The sequence below is a fragment of the Lontra canadensis genome, unplaced genomic scaffold, assembly GCF_010015895.1.
Source record: "Lontra canadensis isolate GAN:19392208 unplaced genomic scaffold, GSC_riverotter_1.0 scaffold6, whole genome shotgun sequence".
NCBI classification, from domain to species: Eukaryota; Metazoa; Chordata; class Mammalia; order Carnivora; family Mustelidae; genus Lontra; species Lontra canadensis.
The window spans coordinates 329,571-347,601 of record NW_022631000.1 but is presented as its reverse complement, the minus strand read 5'-3'; the positions used below and the strand labels follow the sequence as shown (position 1 = coordinate 347,601).

General features: G+C 40.2%; 1 protein-coding gene and 1 pseudogene across 1 annotated transcript; one reads left to right on the top strand and one right to left on the bottom strand.

Annotated features, from left to right (window-relative positions):
• LOC116864746 overlaps positions 1–170 on the bottom strand; it is a 28,643-nt pseudogene extending 28,473 nt beyond the window's left edge.
• On the top strand, positions 87–14,879 carry CPOX (coproporphyrinogen oxidase). The gene is made up of 7 exons (XM_032852010.1): positions 87–725; positions 3,087–3,230; positions 3,482–3,592; positions 4,782–4,923; positions 7,123–7,341; positions 10,518–10,622; positions 12,851–14,879. Exons 1-7 carry the CDS (start codon positions 194–196, stop codon positions 12,936–12,938), a joined length of 1,341 nt encoding a protein of 446 aa, XP_032707901.1. The 5' UTR covers positions 87–193; the 3' UTR covers positions 12,939–14,879.
• The last annotated feature ends 3,152 nt before the right edge of the window (positions 14,880–18,031 follow it).

The following is an 18,031-nucleotide window of genomic DNA, read 5'->3' as shown; positions in this document are numbered from 1 at the left end:
CCCCCCCCCCCCCCCCCCCCCCCCCCCCCCCCCCCCCCGCCGCCTCCTGCAGGCCGCCCGGGAGCCGACCCGGTAGTAGCTCTTCTTCACCAAAGGCTCCCCCTCCCGGAGCGGTTCGCCGGCTTGGGACCTCCAGGGAGCTCAGGGGCCGGTCTCCGGGACGTAAGCATCGCCGGGGTGACAGCGCGGGAGCATGGCTTTGCACTTGGGCAGGCTGAGCGCGGGCTCCTGCTGGCGAGCGTCGCGGGGCGGTCGCAGAGGGCTGTGCGCTTGGCCCCGGCGCTGTGCGGCCGCACGCATCTGCCGGCCCCCGGGTGCGGCTGGCACCGAGCAGTGCCGGGGTTTGGGGCACATCCCGACGGCGGGAGGAGGCCCCCGGCTGGGGACTGGGCTGACCACGGCGCTGGCGGGGCTGGTCGGCCTGGCGGGGCTCGCCGCCGCCGCCTTCGGGCACGTAGAACGGGCGGAGATGGCGTCCAGGAGCACGGGGGCGCGGAGCCCTTCGTCCGGGAGGCCGGAGGAGGACGACGATGAGCTGACCCGCCGCTGCAGCTGCTTTATGGCCCCACCGGTGACCGACCTGCGCGAGCTGCGGGGGAGGCCGAGCGACATGAAGACCAAGATGGAGTTGCTGATCCTGGAGACCCAGGCCCAGGTGTGCCAGGCGCTGGCACAGGTAGACGGGGGCGCGCGCTTCTCCGTGGACCGGTGGGAGAGGAAGGAAGGTGAGGAGGTCCCTAGGGGGAGGTGGAGATGGGAATTAGAGGTCGACTTTAGGTTGCTGGCAGAAAATGAGAATAGAGTAGGAAAGAGGTACCTACAAGAGCGGCTGCTAGGTTAGAAGGGACTCCTTTAGAAAGATGGATACTAAAAGGGTCATCAGACGCCTGGATGCAGATCTTTGATCACTCTAAAACTGTACATTTCAAAATCTATGAGATTTTTATAATGGCATTTTTCTAGAAGTCCTACGGTTATATTTAGCCAGCAAGCTTGGATGTCCAAAGTTGTAACTGAGCATCGATCTTAACCACATTTCATCTGTTTCTTTGGGTGCATTTTACCCTTTCTCTTCCTGTAGAGATGGAAAGATGAACTTGCCTCCTATTTGCTCAATATCTGGCCAGATTCCTCCAGCGGGTATAATTGTGTTAGTGTGTCTTTTTGTCAAGTTGCATAAGAAATATTGGGCTTGTCGGTAATTCTTCCAAATGCATGCATCAGATTTCCTGCTAGGAAAATCTTTCTTTTCAATGGCAAAAAACTTAAGTATTAAAACCCATTTCTTGGGGCACCTGGGTTAAGCAACTGCCTTCAGGTCGGGTCATGGTCCCGGAGTCTAGGGATCGAGTTCCGCATGGTGCTCCCAGTTCCACGGGGAGTCTGCTTCTCCCTCTGACCTTCTCTTTCATGATCTCTCTCACTGTCTAGAAAAAACAAGCAAACAAACAAACCAAAAAAAATTTCTTCAGATCGGTGATTGTCAGAAAGAGGGGGTGAGAGGAATGGGCAAAATGAGTGAAGGGGATCAAGAGGTACAAACTCCAGTTACAAAATAAAGATGTCATGAGGATGTAATGTACAGCATGGTGACTATAGTCAAAAATATTGTATTGCATGCTTTAAGGTTGCTAAGAGAATAGATCTTGAAAATTCTCATTGTAAAAAGAATTTTGTAACTGTGATGGGGGTAACTAGACTTATTTTGCAATGTATACAAATAATGAATCATTGCATTGTACACCTGAAACTAATATAATATTATATGTCAATAATACTTCAATAATGAAAAACCCTGTTTTTATAGAATCATGTATTCATGACCATCTTTTTTTTTTTTTTAAGATTTTATTTATTTATTTGACAGAGAGAGATCACAAGTAGGCAGAGAGGCAGGCAGAGAGAGAGGAGAAAGCAGGTTCCCTGATGAGCAGAGAGCCCGACGTGGGACTCGATCCCAGGACCCTGAGATCATGACCTGAGCTGAAAGCAGAGGCTTAACCCACTGAGCCACCCAGGTGCCCCTATTCATGACCATCTTATTGCCTATGGAGTGAAACTCCACATCTTGGTCATAAACTTGAAGAATTCCTGACTTCTTAGGTAGGCCTACTGTAGCAGTTCTCATTAGCAGATTCTGAGCTTTGATACAACCACATCTATGTGAAATGAAGTTAAATATGGTCTTTGAAGTGTTTTCCATCTTGTCATGTTTTCAAGTGAAGACCATTGAGCCGGACCACAACCTCAAGTAATAGAATAGCTAGTGTGACCTTCAGAAGTTACTTAATTATTTTGTGCGCCTCTGTTTCCTCATCTGTGAAATGAGATTAGAAATAATACATGAGGGTGAAGAATGAAGTGCTTAAAATATTGTCTGATACATAGACAAATTGTGGCAAGAAAGCCTTGCCAGCTGTGTAATCATGGATAAGTTGTCTTATCTTTCTGGGCCTCCTTTTCTCATTTGAAATGTGTGGAGAGGTGGGTGGGGTGTGGGGGCAGGGTTTGTGCTGGATCATCTTACTTCCCATCCAGCTCTAAAAATTCTTAGGGATGAAACAAGACAAATAGGTACTTCTGAGAAACAGTTGCTGTGGTGGTAACTCTAGTGTCTTACTTTTTTTTTTAATTGCCTGTGAACAAAATTAAATGGTAAACAACACACAGAAAAAACAATTGAAATGATATGGAGCTCTTAAATTCATAATAATAGAACATTCCTCAGACATACCCGTACCTGTTTTTAACCTCAGCCTTCTCTCATATATCATAATGAGTGGATGCCATTCTGAACAGTAGTTGAAGGGAAAATATTCGTGTGATTTATTTTAGATGAGGAAGAAATCCTCAGTTTAGCGATGTGGGGGAAATACAGTATTTGCCCACTATCAGTAGCAATGTCATCAAGCTAAGCTGATTATCTAAAGTTATTGTACTTAAAAATTACAAATATACCGATAATGTAGAAGATTTGGAAACTACAGGGAGAAAATTACTCCTAACTCCACACCTTCACATGAGGGTTCTTTTGGATATTGCATCGACCCTTATACTCTCTCCTCATTTTCTGTTTCTGTAAACAGGAGGTGGTGGCATCAGCTGTGTACTTCAAGATGGGCATGTTTTTGAAAAGGCTGGGGTGAGCATTTCTGTTGTTCATGGGAATCTTTCTGAGGAAGCAGCAAAACAAATGAGAAGCCGAGGAAAAATTCTGAAGACTAAAGATGGTAAATCTGACAGTATCCACAGCCTGTCACAGTCCTTGCAAATCTTGCCCCCACAAGTTTTATTTGTAAAATAAATAGTGCTGCTGTAAAAACCCATTTAGGTGCTTGTGCCAGAGAAGCATGTTCACATTCCCTTTTTTAAAAAAAATTTTTTTAAGAGACAAAAAGCGGCTTTTGACAATCGATCCCAAAACTATCTTGAAGTTAATCAAGCCGGCTGATTGATGCTCACTCTGTGTTTTACTTTCCAGGTAAATTGCCATTTTCTGCTATGGGTGTGAGCTCTGTGATCCACCCCAAGAATCCTCATGCTCCTACTATCCATTTCAACTACAGATACTTTGAAATAGAAGAAGCCGATGGTAAGCATCCCTGCAGCTGTGCAAAATACTGTTGTGCAGAATATGTATCTTAAAACAAGCTAGAGCGTATCATCTAAATGAGAAAGATTTTATAAATCTTAACTAGGTTTTTCAGGAGGCAGATGAAGCCTGATTCCTTGGCAGGCACAATGGATTATGCTCTAGAGGTGAAAGGAGAAAACAGTATTGACTGGTCTCTGACGTCCCTGTATTTCCTCCACACAGAGGGAATGATTTAGTGAATTTCAGACTCAGAGTGCACTCAGGGTTCTTTGCACAGGAAAGGGAATCCTTAGGAAATCCACAGGAAAACCTATGTACAAGGTTACATTGAAATGGAGAACTTGCTCTTGGAAAACATCTTCCAAAGTAATTGCTTCACTGGTCACCAGCACATGGCACATTGTCAGTGGGCTTAAGATAGAGTGGAGTTGATTGTGCCTCTTTATGGACATGTGGTTCCAGCCCCTGTCTGCAGTTAGCCGGGCCAGGTGTTCCCACCTGGCAGAGCATCTGTGCAGGACCTCTCTGGGGCTGTGGGAATCTCTGCAGGTGATGGCATTTGAAGTCCGTGTATTTAACTTGCATCTTGAAGACATTTGGTGTGGTTCAGCCTTTTAATATTACAAGTTGGTAACTGGTCCTGACAACTTACAGACCCAACTAAGCATGTGAAATAGTCTCAGGTGGTAGGGTGTGTCCCTCTGCAAGTGCTTTTACCCTTTCTGGGCTAAGGGGAGGGGGACAGTGGTTTTTATTACAGGGAACATCAGGATCTCCTGGGCAGTTTTATAATCTGTCAGTGCTTGGGCCAGAGATTTGCTTATCTTGCCTTTGTTTTTTAAATTGTGCCCTAGCAGAGGCATCTTACACTCCTCACGGAATTTGATACGTAGCCGGAGTCCACTCACGTGATGTTCCATCATTTACTGCCATGTATGTCCTTTTCCTCCCGGTTCTACTCTCACTTTTTAATTTCCTACTTCTTTTTCTTTCTGCTTTTACCTTTTTTTTCCTGCCTAGGCTTTACTGGCCATCTGGAGCTAAATGTAGTTAAATATTTTTTGATTGTCACCCATTTCATGTTTAACAAACTAAGCTGATCAATTTGGTTTGCAAATACAGTGAGTAGTGTGCTACATCTCGGAGTCCAAAGCCTGCATGAGAGTCTCATGTCTTGATTTTGTAGGTAACAAGCAGTGGTGGTTTGGTGGTGGATGTGACCTTACTCCAACATACTTGAACCAAGAGGATGCTATCCATTTTCACAGAACTCTAAAGGAGGCTTGTGACAAGCATGGTCCCGATCTCTACCCTAAATTTAAGAAATGGTGGGTAAAAATATTGTCATGACACCTCAAATATATTTCATTGCTTCCTTCTGTAGATCCCGAAGGGATCTAAATACTTTTTTAGCTTTGAAGTTTCATCTGTTTTTTTTTTTTTTTTTAAGATTTTATTTATTTATTTGACAGAGAGAGAGATCACAAGTAGGCAGAGAGGCAGGCAGAGAAAGAGGGGGGAAGCAGGCTCCCCACTGAGCAGAAAGCCCAATGCAGGGCTCGATCCCAGGACCCTGAGATCAGGACCTGAGCTGAAGGCAGAGGCCTAACCCACTGTGCCACCCAGGTGCCCCAGAAGGTTCATCTGTTTTTTTTGCCCACTGGAAATGGGATACCAGTTTGAAATGGTTTTATGAAGTTATTTAGTTAGAAATACTTGGATATCTGTAATAAAAATTGGGTAGTAGCATCTTTTTTGACCCCAAATGATTTAGGATATAAATTTCAACATGATCTATACCTCAGAATTAGAAACTTTTTAATCCTCCTGTGGGATATTAACTTCTCATCCCAGATGAGAACTGTGGTTGCCATGGGAATATTAGGATATGGGAAGGGTTGGAGAACTATTAGGGAAATATGCAAATATACCAGATGCTTTGGACAAGGAGAAGAGTGGGATTGGAAACTCTATTAAAGAAACTCTAATGATAAAGGAGAGGGAAACAAATGAGTTGTGAGGAGATCCAGGATATTTGGTAGATGTGAAATGGAGTCTAGGATTAGTTGTTTGGAATAAGAGTAAAGTACCCAACTCTGCTTAGAGCTAATGGGCATTCTTAAAAAAGGAAGGACAGTAGAGGTTTTGGTGTTTTTTTTTTTGGGGGGGGGGATGGTTTTGCTTTGCTTTTAGAGCTAATAACTGTGGAATCTTGATAATTTATGTAAGATTTGGAGTTCAGCTTTAAATTCCTCAGGAAAGACCCATTCTCCTGATTGATATTACCACTGAAAACTATATAGACATGAAAGCTTGGATGTGTGAGGAAGGTTTTTTTTTTTCTCTCACAAATCAGGATCCTTCCAGGGAGAGGACTGGTATGGGTGACGTTGTCTTTTTTGTTTGTTTTTTCTTACTGCTATTATTGAGATGACTCCATCTGAGGGACATTAGTTACTGTGATATCTAGGAACCAGACTAATTAAAGAGAAGTTTCCAGTATAAGTATTTAGCACATTTCTTAATTTTGTAATCTCATGGAGCTTTTGAAACAGTGATTTGGTTAAAGCTAACTTCACAACCTTGCTCAGGATGTCCTTAAACTGTGTTAATAAAATGCGCATGTGAAGGAAAGTAACAAGTCACAGTCAAAGTGAATTAGGCCAGTGCATCAGCTCTAGGAATTTGCAGCTGCTGCCTTTTTTTTTTTTAAGCTATTAAGGCTATATTTTTTTATTAAGGCAGTTTTTAATAGAACCTTTTGAATAACTTCTATTTTTGCTTGCACAGGTTTTTCTCTTTACATACCCTTATTCTTCTAGAGATCGTCTAACAAGCTATTTCTACAATGTAAACTATTCTTACAAATCTAACATTTTAGAAACCTGTGCTAGTAGGCATAGAGAGGGGGAAGACTCAAGACCAGATGGCTAGTTTGATGTGCTGGTTCACAGGGAACCTTTCATATGTGTGTAGGTGTTCTCTGAATATCTCCTTCCACCAACCCCTCCCTCAGTCCTGCATGTTCTAGAGCCTTCCCATTTTATTGCTGAAAGGGACCTTAGGGATTATTTACAATACCTTTCCTTGGTGAATAAAGAACTGCTGGAGAGCTGAAGGGTCAGTGCCCAGACACAGACCTGGTTGGTGTTCTTGGTAGAGGATTCCCGTCTTGCCTCTTGCAAAAGCACCAGTGTTGCCAAGGGCAGCAATATCCCTTGTTTTAAGAAATACACTATTAATACTGGGCTCTTTGTTCCTTTTTCACTAAAGTTTTTAGAGTCCTTTCGATAGACATGTGTTAAATTCCTTACTTGCTTTGCAGATAAAAGCATAAGCATTTTCTACGTGGGTGCTAATTGCAGGAAATCTAAAAGCATAGTTTTATTTTCATAGTTGGACAGAAAGTAAGGACACCGTGTTGGCCTTAGTCAAGGATAGCACTCTAAGCTGCAATGCTCACATTGATTCTCATGTCCTTTTTTTTCCCCCTTTGATCCTTGTTATGGCCTTGCTGTGTTTTCCAGGTGTGATGATTACTTCTTTATCGTCCATCGTGGGGAGAGGAGGGGCATTGGGGGCATCTTTTTTGATGACCTTGACTCTCCATCCAAGGAGGAAGTGTTTCGCTTTGTACAGAGCTGCGCCCAGGCCGTTGTTCCTTCTTACATTCCTCTTGTGAAAAAGCACCATGATGACTCATTCACGCCCCAGGAGAAGCTGTGGCAGCAGCTCCGGAGAGGACGGTGAGTGAGCAGCAGGAGCCTAGATCATCTCATTGCATAACTGGCAGGGGAAGTGGGGCAGTTGGAATAATCGTGTGTGGTGTGTTGTCTTGGGCAGATATTTTCTTAGAGTTGTGTTAATACTATCCTGAACTGCTTTGTGTAACTAGATGAATATTAAATGATAAAAATTGTGCAAAGTAGTATTGTAAAAAGAGCAAAGTTGGGGCGCCTAGGTGGGTAAGCGTGTGTCTTGGGCTCGGTCATGATCTCCAGGTCCTGGCATCGAGCCCTGCATTGGGCTCCCGGCTCAGTGGGGAGTCTGCTTCTCCAGCTCCCTCTGCCTTTTCCCCGCTCCCCCCACCCCCATGCTCTCTCTCTCAAATAAAGGAAAACCTTTAAAAAAAAAAAGAGCAAAATTTATTTCATCTGTCTGTACATTAGAGACTCATAGCAGCCATGTGTGGTACTTGCTGATTTAATTGGGCTGATTTCTTTTAGTCTTCTAGCAGTGCCTTCTAGCCTTATGCCAAGATATGAGCATCATTTAATGTTTTTGCTGCTTTATAAATTTGGAATCCCACACTTTTCCATCCATCTTTAAGATTTCATGGAAGTCATTATAATGGACATAATCACTTCAGAAATTATTTATACTTAATGACAATATTAACTATTTATGAAGTCCTTACTGTGTGCCAACCAATATGTTAGACACTTCCTTCTGCCCGAAATAGGAGTTTACTTACTGTGTGTATGTGTGTATGTATATATGTTAGTACTCTCTAAACCTGAAGTGGGGCTCAAACTCACAACCCCTGGTTCAAGAGTCTCATGCTCTACCTACTGAGCCAGAAACAAACAAACAAACAAACCTAGACTCAAATACAGAGAACAAACTCGTGGTTACCAGTGGGGAGGTGTGGGGGATGGGTGAAATAGGCTGAAGGGGATTAAGAGTCCACTTTCAGTGATGAGCATGAAGTGATGTACAGAATTGTTGAATCATTATGTTGTACACCTGAAACTAATATAACAGTTATATGTCAATAAAGTAAAAAAAAAATCCAGTGAAAATTTATATTAAAAAAAAAAAAACCTCTAGAAAGGGCAGTGTTCCTAGTGTTGCGTAGGATTTTATATGCAAAGCTGACAGGTTTTGTGAATATGAATTAGGTGAAACCTTAAAACTTCTTAGATAGCAGAATCATGTTTTGTGTTCTCTTTGGTGTTTGTTTTTTGTATTGGTTTTGGTTTTTATGACTGTTTCTCACAGAGAATCTCCTTCTACCACCCTTATCTCTGGGCCTTAAGATGGCATTAACCTCTGGGTCTTCAGATAACTGCAGCTCTTCACTACTGTTGTCAGTGTTGTCTTCACCTTCTTACACACGGCACTTGTTATCCTACCTGTACCCTTCACAGGTTACACTTGGCTGTACTTCCTTCCACCCCAAATAGGAGATTCCCTGATTGAGTGATGGATTGATGGATCGTATGTATTTATGTACTGTATGTGTGTATAGAATATATATGTTAGTACTCTCTACGCCCAACGTGGGTCTCAAACTCACAACCACTAGATCGAGAATCGCATGCTCTACCGAGTAAGCCAGTCAGGCACCCCAGAAACTAAAGGTCTTTAACTTATTGTCCCTTTGTTGTATTTTAGGAAAGGGAAACAGGATAAAATTTAGGCATCTGTTAAATTGAAGGGAATGACTAAGGTTCATGGTTTGCAGGCACCTCAGGATAAATGTATGAGAAGGAACAGGAAGATCAGATCTAAGTAAAACCTGGTAGGAGTCAGAGAGGCATTCTTCACTCAGAAAAGGAAAGCGGTACAGGGATCCTTACAGAAAATTTATTCAGGGAGTTCCATACAAGGGCCTTTGAAAGAGATATCCATACAAACTGGAGAATCACAGCCATCCCTTAAATATGTTTTAGAAAGGCAGCATCAGGGGTAAAAAAGGTGGCTGAAGGCTGAAATTCTTTCCTATGGTCTCAGGAAGAAATTGAGAAGTTTTGCTTTATATTATCTTTTGGAACAGGTATAAGAAGGTATTAAATAGTTACTAATACACAAAATTCAATTTGTGATGAATCAATACAGAGGACTAGAAAGGGATCCATGGATATAATTTATTTAAATTTTCTCAGGGATTTTGGCAAGTTTGCACACAGAAGGGTGTTTTCTAAAAATTCAAGTGCTGTGCGATTCTAGAGGATATCTTTCACCAGGTGTGATGAAAGATGAATCAGTGGGTAAACAAGACTATGTGAGGGAAGTTTAGACCGAGAGAACAGTTTCTGAATGAGCTGGGAAATGGTCTAAAAGGGGGAGTGTTCATTGAATTTTCAGCTTTATGGGTCATTCTAATTTCATTTGAGTAGTAAAAATTATCTTTGAAGTTTAAACGACCTTTTTCAAAAGATCCCATGATGTTAAAGGCAGAGATTTTTAAGCTAGACAGAGTTTAGATCTGACGCCGGGGCAGTTAATGGAAAACAAATATATTTGAACCAAGTTTTAGTTGATGCTAAGGATATTTTTCTTAGCAGAATAAAATTGAGCACTGCAGCTCAGCCACTGCTTATTATCATGATTGCCACTAATCTGCAGGAAGACTGAATTGTATGACTGCTTATCAGTGCTATTAACTACTTTGAGAAAAGGAAATATCTAGAATATATTAGTAATTATGAATAGATGGCCATTAGCTTAGTTGCCTTTCAATAACGAAGGTTTTATATCTTAGCATGTGGAAATTACAGGTGGTGAAATGAAGTCTTCTGAAACATCTCAGACTATAGGGGAAGGACAGAAAGAACTGTTCTATCCTGATAAAGGGTGCCATTTCTTTTTCTTAATTGTTTTTGTGCCTTAAAATCCTCAGCTTTGTGTCCATTCTGTTTATTTATTGGACAACATAACCTTCTTGTTTTGCTAACTGCCCTGTGTTGGGGCCGAATCTATATCCTATTGTTTGTTGGGTAGAATACCCTTTTATTTATGCATGTCCAGATGGAGAAGACAACTGGCTGTAGACTGGTGTTCCCGTGCCTGTTCCAGCTGATTGGGGGTGGGGGCAGTGGGCAGGAAGGATCCCCCCATTCCCCCTTGGAGTATTCATTATGGGCTAATCTTAAGAAATATTTTATTCAACTTGCCTTTAATGTTGTCTTTATGTCAGGTATGTAGAATTTAACCTGCTATATGATCGGGGTACAAAGTTTGGCCTCTTCACTCCAGGATCCAGGATTGAAAGCATCTTGATGTCTTTACCTCTAACTGCTCGGTAAGAGTAACCCATCATAATTATCCCTCCACTTGGTCTACTAACCCCTACAAAACATGAACGTGAACACGGCAGATGTCTTACCTAAGATTTCATTGGTTTTGACTTCGCTGATTTTATAATAAAGTCACAGTCAAATAATAAGGAAAGTAATTTTAATTTCTTTTTGTTATTGTTAAAGAATGAATGACTGGATGATTGACATGGCTTTGTAGGTAACAGCTGGAAAAGGATAGAGGGAGTGAGAAGATAGAGTGGATGGTGACATCCTTGCCTACTTGGTGATTTTCTAGGAAGATTTATGGGCAAAGGAAATTTATTTGAGCATATCAGGTTTTCCAACTTAATTTTGTTAGAAATTGTTAGCATTTGTGAGGAAAAGTCTTACTGTCCAGTATGAAGTATCAAGCTTGTTTGAAAGATGAGGGATTATTGCCGGTGCTTGGCATTCTCTTTTTGCTCTGTATGTTGCTGTGGTGAGCTTCCATAAAGGTTAATTGGATCTGTGGCTGGGGGGAGTTTTTTTAGTAGGCTCCTAGCCCAGCGTGGAGCCCAAGAGAGGCCTTGAACTCACAACCCTGAAATCAAGACCTGAACTGAGATCAAGAGTCAGATGTTTAACTGACTGAGCCACCCAGGCACCCCTATGGGGGGAGTTTTAAAGACAGATATATTTATGTTGGTGCAGTTAGGTTGACTTTTTGGCTGTAAGAAAGTGAAAATGATGTGTGTCCAGACTGAAATAGAAAAGACCATAAAAAAAGAAAAATTATGTGCTTGTTTTGTAAGAGCTAATATCTTCTTTTTCCTGTGAGTGTAAATGTCCAAATATGAATGGACTTTAGATGGCACTGGAAGAGTGCCTTGCCTCACTCTGCGGTCCAGATCTAGCCGGTGAAATTAGTGCCTTCTGTCGTTGTGCCTGCCTTCTGAAAGACATTGGCTCTGTCCTTGTATAACCTCTGATCTTGGGGTCTCATGTCTTTAGCTGAAAGTTCATGTACATCACTGCTAGGTGTTCTGCCACCCTGGAGACGAGATGTGAATAAAAAGTAGAGATAAGGCTTGAAGGCCTCCAGTCATCTTCTGATTACTACTAATCAGGCCCCTAATTTTAAGGTACATTCTAAGCTGCAGGTATGGGTGGATTATAAATCAATCCCTTGCTCATTTAAATAGTTACCATGACAGGTCACTTTTGGCTTCTTATAACCTGTACCAAGGGTGTGCAGACTTTAAGCTGTAGGATGAATCCAGGTTCGCTCGTGATGTGTCTTTGTGCAGTCCTTGAGCTAAGAATGAATTTTGTATTTTTAAAAGATTATTAAAAACAAACAAAAAAGAATGTGCAAGAGACTGTGTGGCCCCACAAAGCCTAAATTAAAGTTATCTATTATGTGAGCCTTTATAGGAAAAGTTTGCTGATGCCTGATCTAAACCATTGTCTGCCAGACTTCACGCTATAGCTTAACCATTTTGACTATATTTGTATATTACCTGATGTATTACTTAAATTTTATACTCTTTTTATTTTTTCTGAGAATTTATTTAAAAAGGCAAACTGATTATTGTTGCCATAAATAGAAGGTAACACATTAAAATAAATACATAAGTATTAAGATAAAAATAAAGTTTGCCCACGGATCATTGGAGGTTCTACGTGTTATGATACCCTAGTTTATAGTAAAAGTGTATTTTGTCTCCAAGATATTAATGTTAGCCAAAGAATGGTCAGGAATTGTTAAAATACTTTGTTTCTTTAGCAGCACCTATTTTTATTTTTTTTTTAAGTTTTTTTTTAAATTTTTTATTTCTTTTCAGCGTAACAGTTTTCATTGTTTTTGCACCACACCCAGTGCTGCATGCAATCTGTGCGCTCTCTAATACCCACCACCTGGTTCCCCCAACCTCCCACCCCCCGCCCCTTCAAACCCTTCAGATTGTTTTTCAGAGTCCATAGTCTCTCATGGTTCATCTCCCCTTCCAATTTCCCTCAACTCCCTTCTCCTCTCCATCTCCCCTTGTCCTCCATGCTATTTGTTATAGCAGCACCTATTTTTAAAAAGGCTGTTGGGTAAAAGGCATATTAGGTGCATTGGAGACAAGGAGGTATAAGACATTTTTTACTCTTAGAATTTCATTTTTCATCTGTTTTAAGTAGAGGCATATGTATTGTTCATTATAGTTTTTATCATTACATGTTTTGCTTTTGTTTTGGACCTTTGTAGGTGGGAATACATGCATTCACCCCCAGAGAACTCCAAAGAAGCAGAAATTCTGGAAGTTCTGCGCCATCCGAGAGACTGGGTACGCTGATGCACACGAGCGGCCTTCCCGGGGCTTGGGGAGGACACAGACTGTGTGCCCCGTTCCTTGGGCTGGCGGCCTTGCCATTGTGTGGCGGTTCGTAACCTGTGTCTTAGAGCTCCAGTCTCCACTCCGCAGCCTGCTTCCTTGGCAGATGCTGACATGTATTTCAAGTACTACAAGTTTCCATTGGAAGCTGCGTGTGACAGGTGGTGATATGGCAGCTTGTCAGCATCAATTGGTTGATATAAAACTCATTTATACTTTTAGAATCATTTCATATGACTCGTTTACAAAATATGAAATTGAGTTTCCCAGTGTTGAGCTAAGGGAATCTAATTATAGTTTGTGTCAGGAAACTTCTCATGATATTTTCGTTTCATGTATTTGTTAAAGTTCCAGTGTCTGCCACAAAAATCTCTTGGATAAATTTTATTTTCATTAATTCAGTGAGGTTAAGGCTTAATATGTTTAGAAATCAGCTTGAAAGGAAGGTAAAATTTTTATTTTGTTGTCACTACAGTTTCGTTGATCATAATCTTTATATGTCTTTCTCTAGAGACCATAATATTGTAAAATGTTCATTTTATAATGATATTTAGGAACACTTGAAGCTTTCTTAATCTCTGCATGTGTTACAATTCAATGATTCCCTATAGTTAACTCTGAAGTGACATCCCTGTTGCTTAAATAAGGGGCTTCTAAGATGTGGTTCTGATTTTTGAAGAACTATAATTTCTTAATGTTGGATTCTCTGCACTTTTGAATGTGAAAGCTTATAACCTTGGAGTCTGATATTTAAAATTTCCTATTCCAGACTTTTCTATATGGAAGTTTAGACTAAGAACAATCCAGGGGTTAGGAAATATTTCTCATTTGGTAAATGAGAAATATTTTCCTTTGTTAATTAAAGTCAACATAACTAGTGTGAGAAGCATGTAGCCATTTTATAAATTTATTTCTTTGGAAGGTGGACTAATTAAAATTGTTCTCTCGTTAAATTAGAGATGCTGTAGCTCTTTACCCTTAAGAGAAAAATCACAACAGAATCCTTAGTGTGGCTTCTTTGTTCACATAATAGTGTGAGTGTATTTCTTTATTTTATTATTTTGAGTGTATTTTATTTGATATAATATATTGAAGTTTGTAAGGATTAGTATCTTCCTACATATTATTAAGCCTTATCTTGGAATATGTTAAATGTATGTGATTGTGTGTGACTCTTTAGGGCTGGAAAATGTATGAACTCTTCAACTGTCTTACCACAGATCTGCTGGTAAATTTTATTATGAAATATGGCTAAGAAAGGTTTGTATTTTTCATTTTTTAAAGGATAATTGATATAGAGAAAATAAATATTTTTTAGGACTAAAACCATCGTTCCTCATTTCTAGGCATTTTACCCACAAAAAATATAAGTTTTGCACTCAGATTTCCATAGCAGCTTTATTGACAGTAGCTGAAACTTAGAAACAACAGAAATGCCCATTACCAGATGACTGGATAAACAGGTGATGATATATTAGTATGTGAAAATACTACTTATTAGTGAAAAGGAACAAGTACTTGGGCAAATAGCAAAATGGCATTATGCCAAGTGAAAGAAGCCAAACACAAAAGAGGACTTCCTGTATGACTATGCTATGTGAAAACCTAGAAAAGCCAAAATTCAAATAAGAGAAAGCGAGTCTGTGGTTGCTAGGGCTAGGACTGGGAATTGATTGTGGAAGGAAATGAAAGAATATTTTGAGGGGATGGAAATATTCTATATATTGATTGTGGTGGTGGTTACCAGATTGTTTACATATATCAAAACTCTTTGACCTTGGCACTTAAAATCATGGAATTTTATTGTATATGTCATTTATACTTCAATAAAGCTGATTAAATGAAAAAATACAGGCATATAGGAACAAATGTTCAAATAAACCTCAGTTTTTACAATAAAAAGTTTCGTGGTTTATAGTTCTGCTAGTATAATTAATTGTGTTTAGGGCTGTCAGGTCTGGGCATTGGACTGAGATGAAATTTCAGAATTTCAGAGTATCAGTTTTTCATATTCTCAGTAACCATGTATTTCTCTTACAGGTGAGAACTATGGGGAAAAAGAAAAGAGTTGAGTAACTATTGAAGAAAAGATCATTCTACTCTTACTCAGAATGAATTTCTCTTTTAAATTCATATTGATGTTTATTCTGAGTCTACTAGACACCCAGGGTATACCTCCTAATGTCCTGAACACCTAACTGCCCGTGTCTTATACATGCATATATATAAAATATATTTATTATATTTTTATATTTATTTTTATATATTTATTATTTTTTATAATATATTATTATTGGTCATAGGGGTGGGGATTTGGGGGATAGCATGTAAATGCTTTGGAGCAAATTTCTAACCACTGCTTTATATCATCACTGTACTCAGCTTACCCACCCACACAGCTGAGTGTTTAATGAGATAAAAACTTCTGTATGCTAAAGAGTGCCATATAAGAAGGCCGAATAATCTATTCCTTTATGGTTTATCCTTCTATGTGTCTTTTCCTGTTACAGTTCATCAAGCCAGGAATCATCTGACACCTCTATGCCCAGGCTAGGACAACTCGAAGGCTAGGTTCAGCTCGGGACTCAGGACTGTGGACCACAGTGCCTTCAGGTGGCTCAGAACACGTATTCCAGCAAACAAGGCAGAGGTGTCATGGTTGCCTTCTGATGTAGTCCCAGAGAGGTGATGTAGTATCACTTCCTCCAAACTGCATTGGTTCCCAGTGAATCACTAAGACCAGCTCCAGATTCGAAGGGAAGGGAAATAGATCCCAGAACCACAAAGTAAATCTGATACTTTCCCTCTTTCATGGCCCTAGTCAGATCCTGTTGAGTATACCTTTGCAATGTTTCTTGATTTCCCAATCTTCAGTTCATTGCCACCACTCTACCTTGGTCCCACACTCCCTCTTACTTGGACTTCTTCAATGTCCTACCTGTTTCTGGCCAGTTTGACTCCATTCTCTCCCTTCAGAAGAACTTCCCTAATTCCCATTATCACTGCCTTCCTCAAGTATTCTAAGAATCCCCCTTCTATAGAAAAGATACTAAACTCAACCCAACATTCAAAGCAGTCTACCATTTGACTCTGCCCTTGCTTTTCTGCCCTTCCTTCTACATTCAGACCTCATGACCACCACTCATCATGTTGCTGAACATTTCCTAACCCTCTCCCATCTGGCCTGTGGTCAGGCTGCTGCCACCTCTGCTTAGAATCTCTTATGCTTCTGTCCATCCTTCCATGCCCAGTTCAGATTTCCAAGAAACCTTGCTTGGAGTCAATCTCTTCTACCCCTCTGCATGTCATCTTTTGTATTGCTGTCATCACAGTCTGTATGTACTTAATCATTTAATGTACACTACGGTTACTCCCCGATATCCAAGGTGGGTCTTTATTTATAATGCCAGCTCTCTTGTGAATGACTTGTTAACCCTTGTGTCTTCCAACACTGTTCTGCAGTATATTGTGTGATCAAGCTTAGTATTGTTTGGCTTTCTATATAACCGTCTTATTCCTAGTCTGTGAAGACAGAAGTTCCCCTTAAGAGAAGTATACATCTCTTAAAACCTGTTTAGAAATGGTTTTCAGGGTTGTATTGTATTATCCCTGACATAACTACTGTGTATTTGAAATTCCACATTTTAAAAAGTTGATCTCCTTCCTAAAGAAACATACTTGTAAAATTCCAATTTCATAATAAAGCTAAATTAGCACCTTTAAGTTAGTGAAGCTTAGACATTTACAAATAGTTGACTAAATCTAGTATTGTTACCTGAAACCAAGTCATAGGCTATACAAGGAAAAAACATCACAGACCTGTTTCTAAGGGTCGGTTAATACCAGATACACACTAGCAGACCAGCAGAGCAAGGTAATTAAACTACATTTCACCTTCCAATCAATGTACTTGGTTTTGAGTCTAGAAGTTAAACTCATGAATCAGTAATCAGCATTTTAAAGAATGCTTCGCCTATTATTATGGACATTGGGGAAGGTATGGGCTATGGTGAGTGCTGTGAAGTGTAAATCTGGCGATTCACAGACGTGTACCCTTGGGGCTAATAATATATTATATGTTAATAAAAAAAAATAAAGAATGCTTCACCTATTAATTCCATTCATACTTCAAAGCATGCTTGAATATAGAAATTGACACAGTTTAATCCATCATGGTTTCAAGGAGTTGACATAAATACAGTCATCTGGGAAAGCACATTGGCTTTGTCCTCCATTAGAGTTGCAACATCAACTCTGTCATGGACACATTTGCTTATGAATGGATAGGGAAGTATCAAACTAAAGTTTATAAATAAAGTTGCACCAGTTGGAGGCCTGTTTAACAGCAAGAGAATAATGCATCTATAAATTAAAAATGCAGGTTGGTCAAGTTGCTTTCCTTTTCTGATTTAATGAGGCAGCCTGAGGCTTTCAGAATGTTCCATGTCTGCTGTTTTACATCCTTCAAATAAGTTTAATATGCAAAATTTCAAGCTAACTTATCAGTTGCTTATAGCTAAAGTTGTAGTTTCTTTTAAAACTTCAGTAGAGGGATGCTTGGGTGGCTCAGTTGGTTAAGTGTCCGCCTTTGGCTCAGATTATGATCCCAGGGTCTGGGAAGAAGTCCCTCATGGGGCTCTCTGCTCAGCAGGGAGCCTGCTTCGCCTGCCTGCTGCTCCCCTGCTTGTGCTCTCTCTCTCTGACAAATACATGAAATATTTAAAAATTAAGATAAAGATTTCAGTACATATTCTCTCTCTCTGACAAATAAAATCTTAAAAATTTTTAAGTGTGTTCAAAAGAACATTTTAAATTATATCAGTACAGATTAACTTCTGCAGGAAGTAGTTTTTATTCTTTGTTATGAACTTGATCTTATATGCTATTTAACATGAATGTGATACTTAAAAATAATGTGAATGTTTCTAGGAAACAACAAGAGCCTCTTTTCATCTTTACCTCCCTCTCCTCCTCCACCGTTTTGGTAATGTGAGGCAAATACAATATCTTTTAACAGCAAGATAGTCTTCTCAGCTGACGCCCTTGTATGTGGA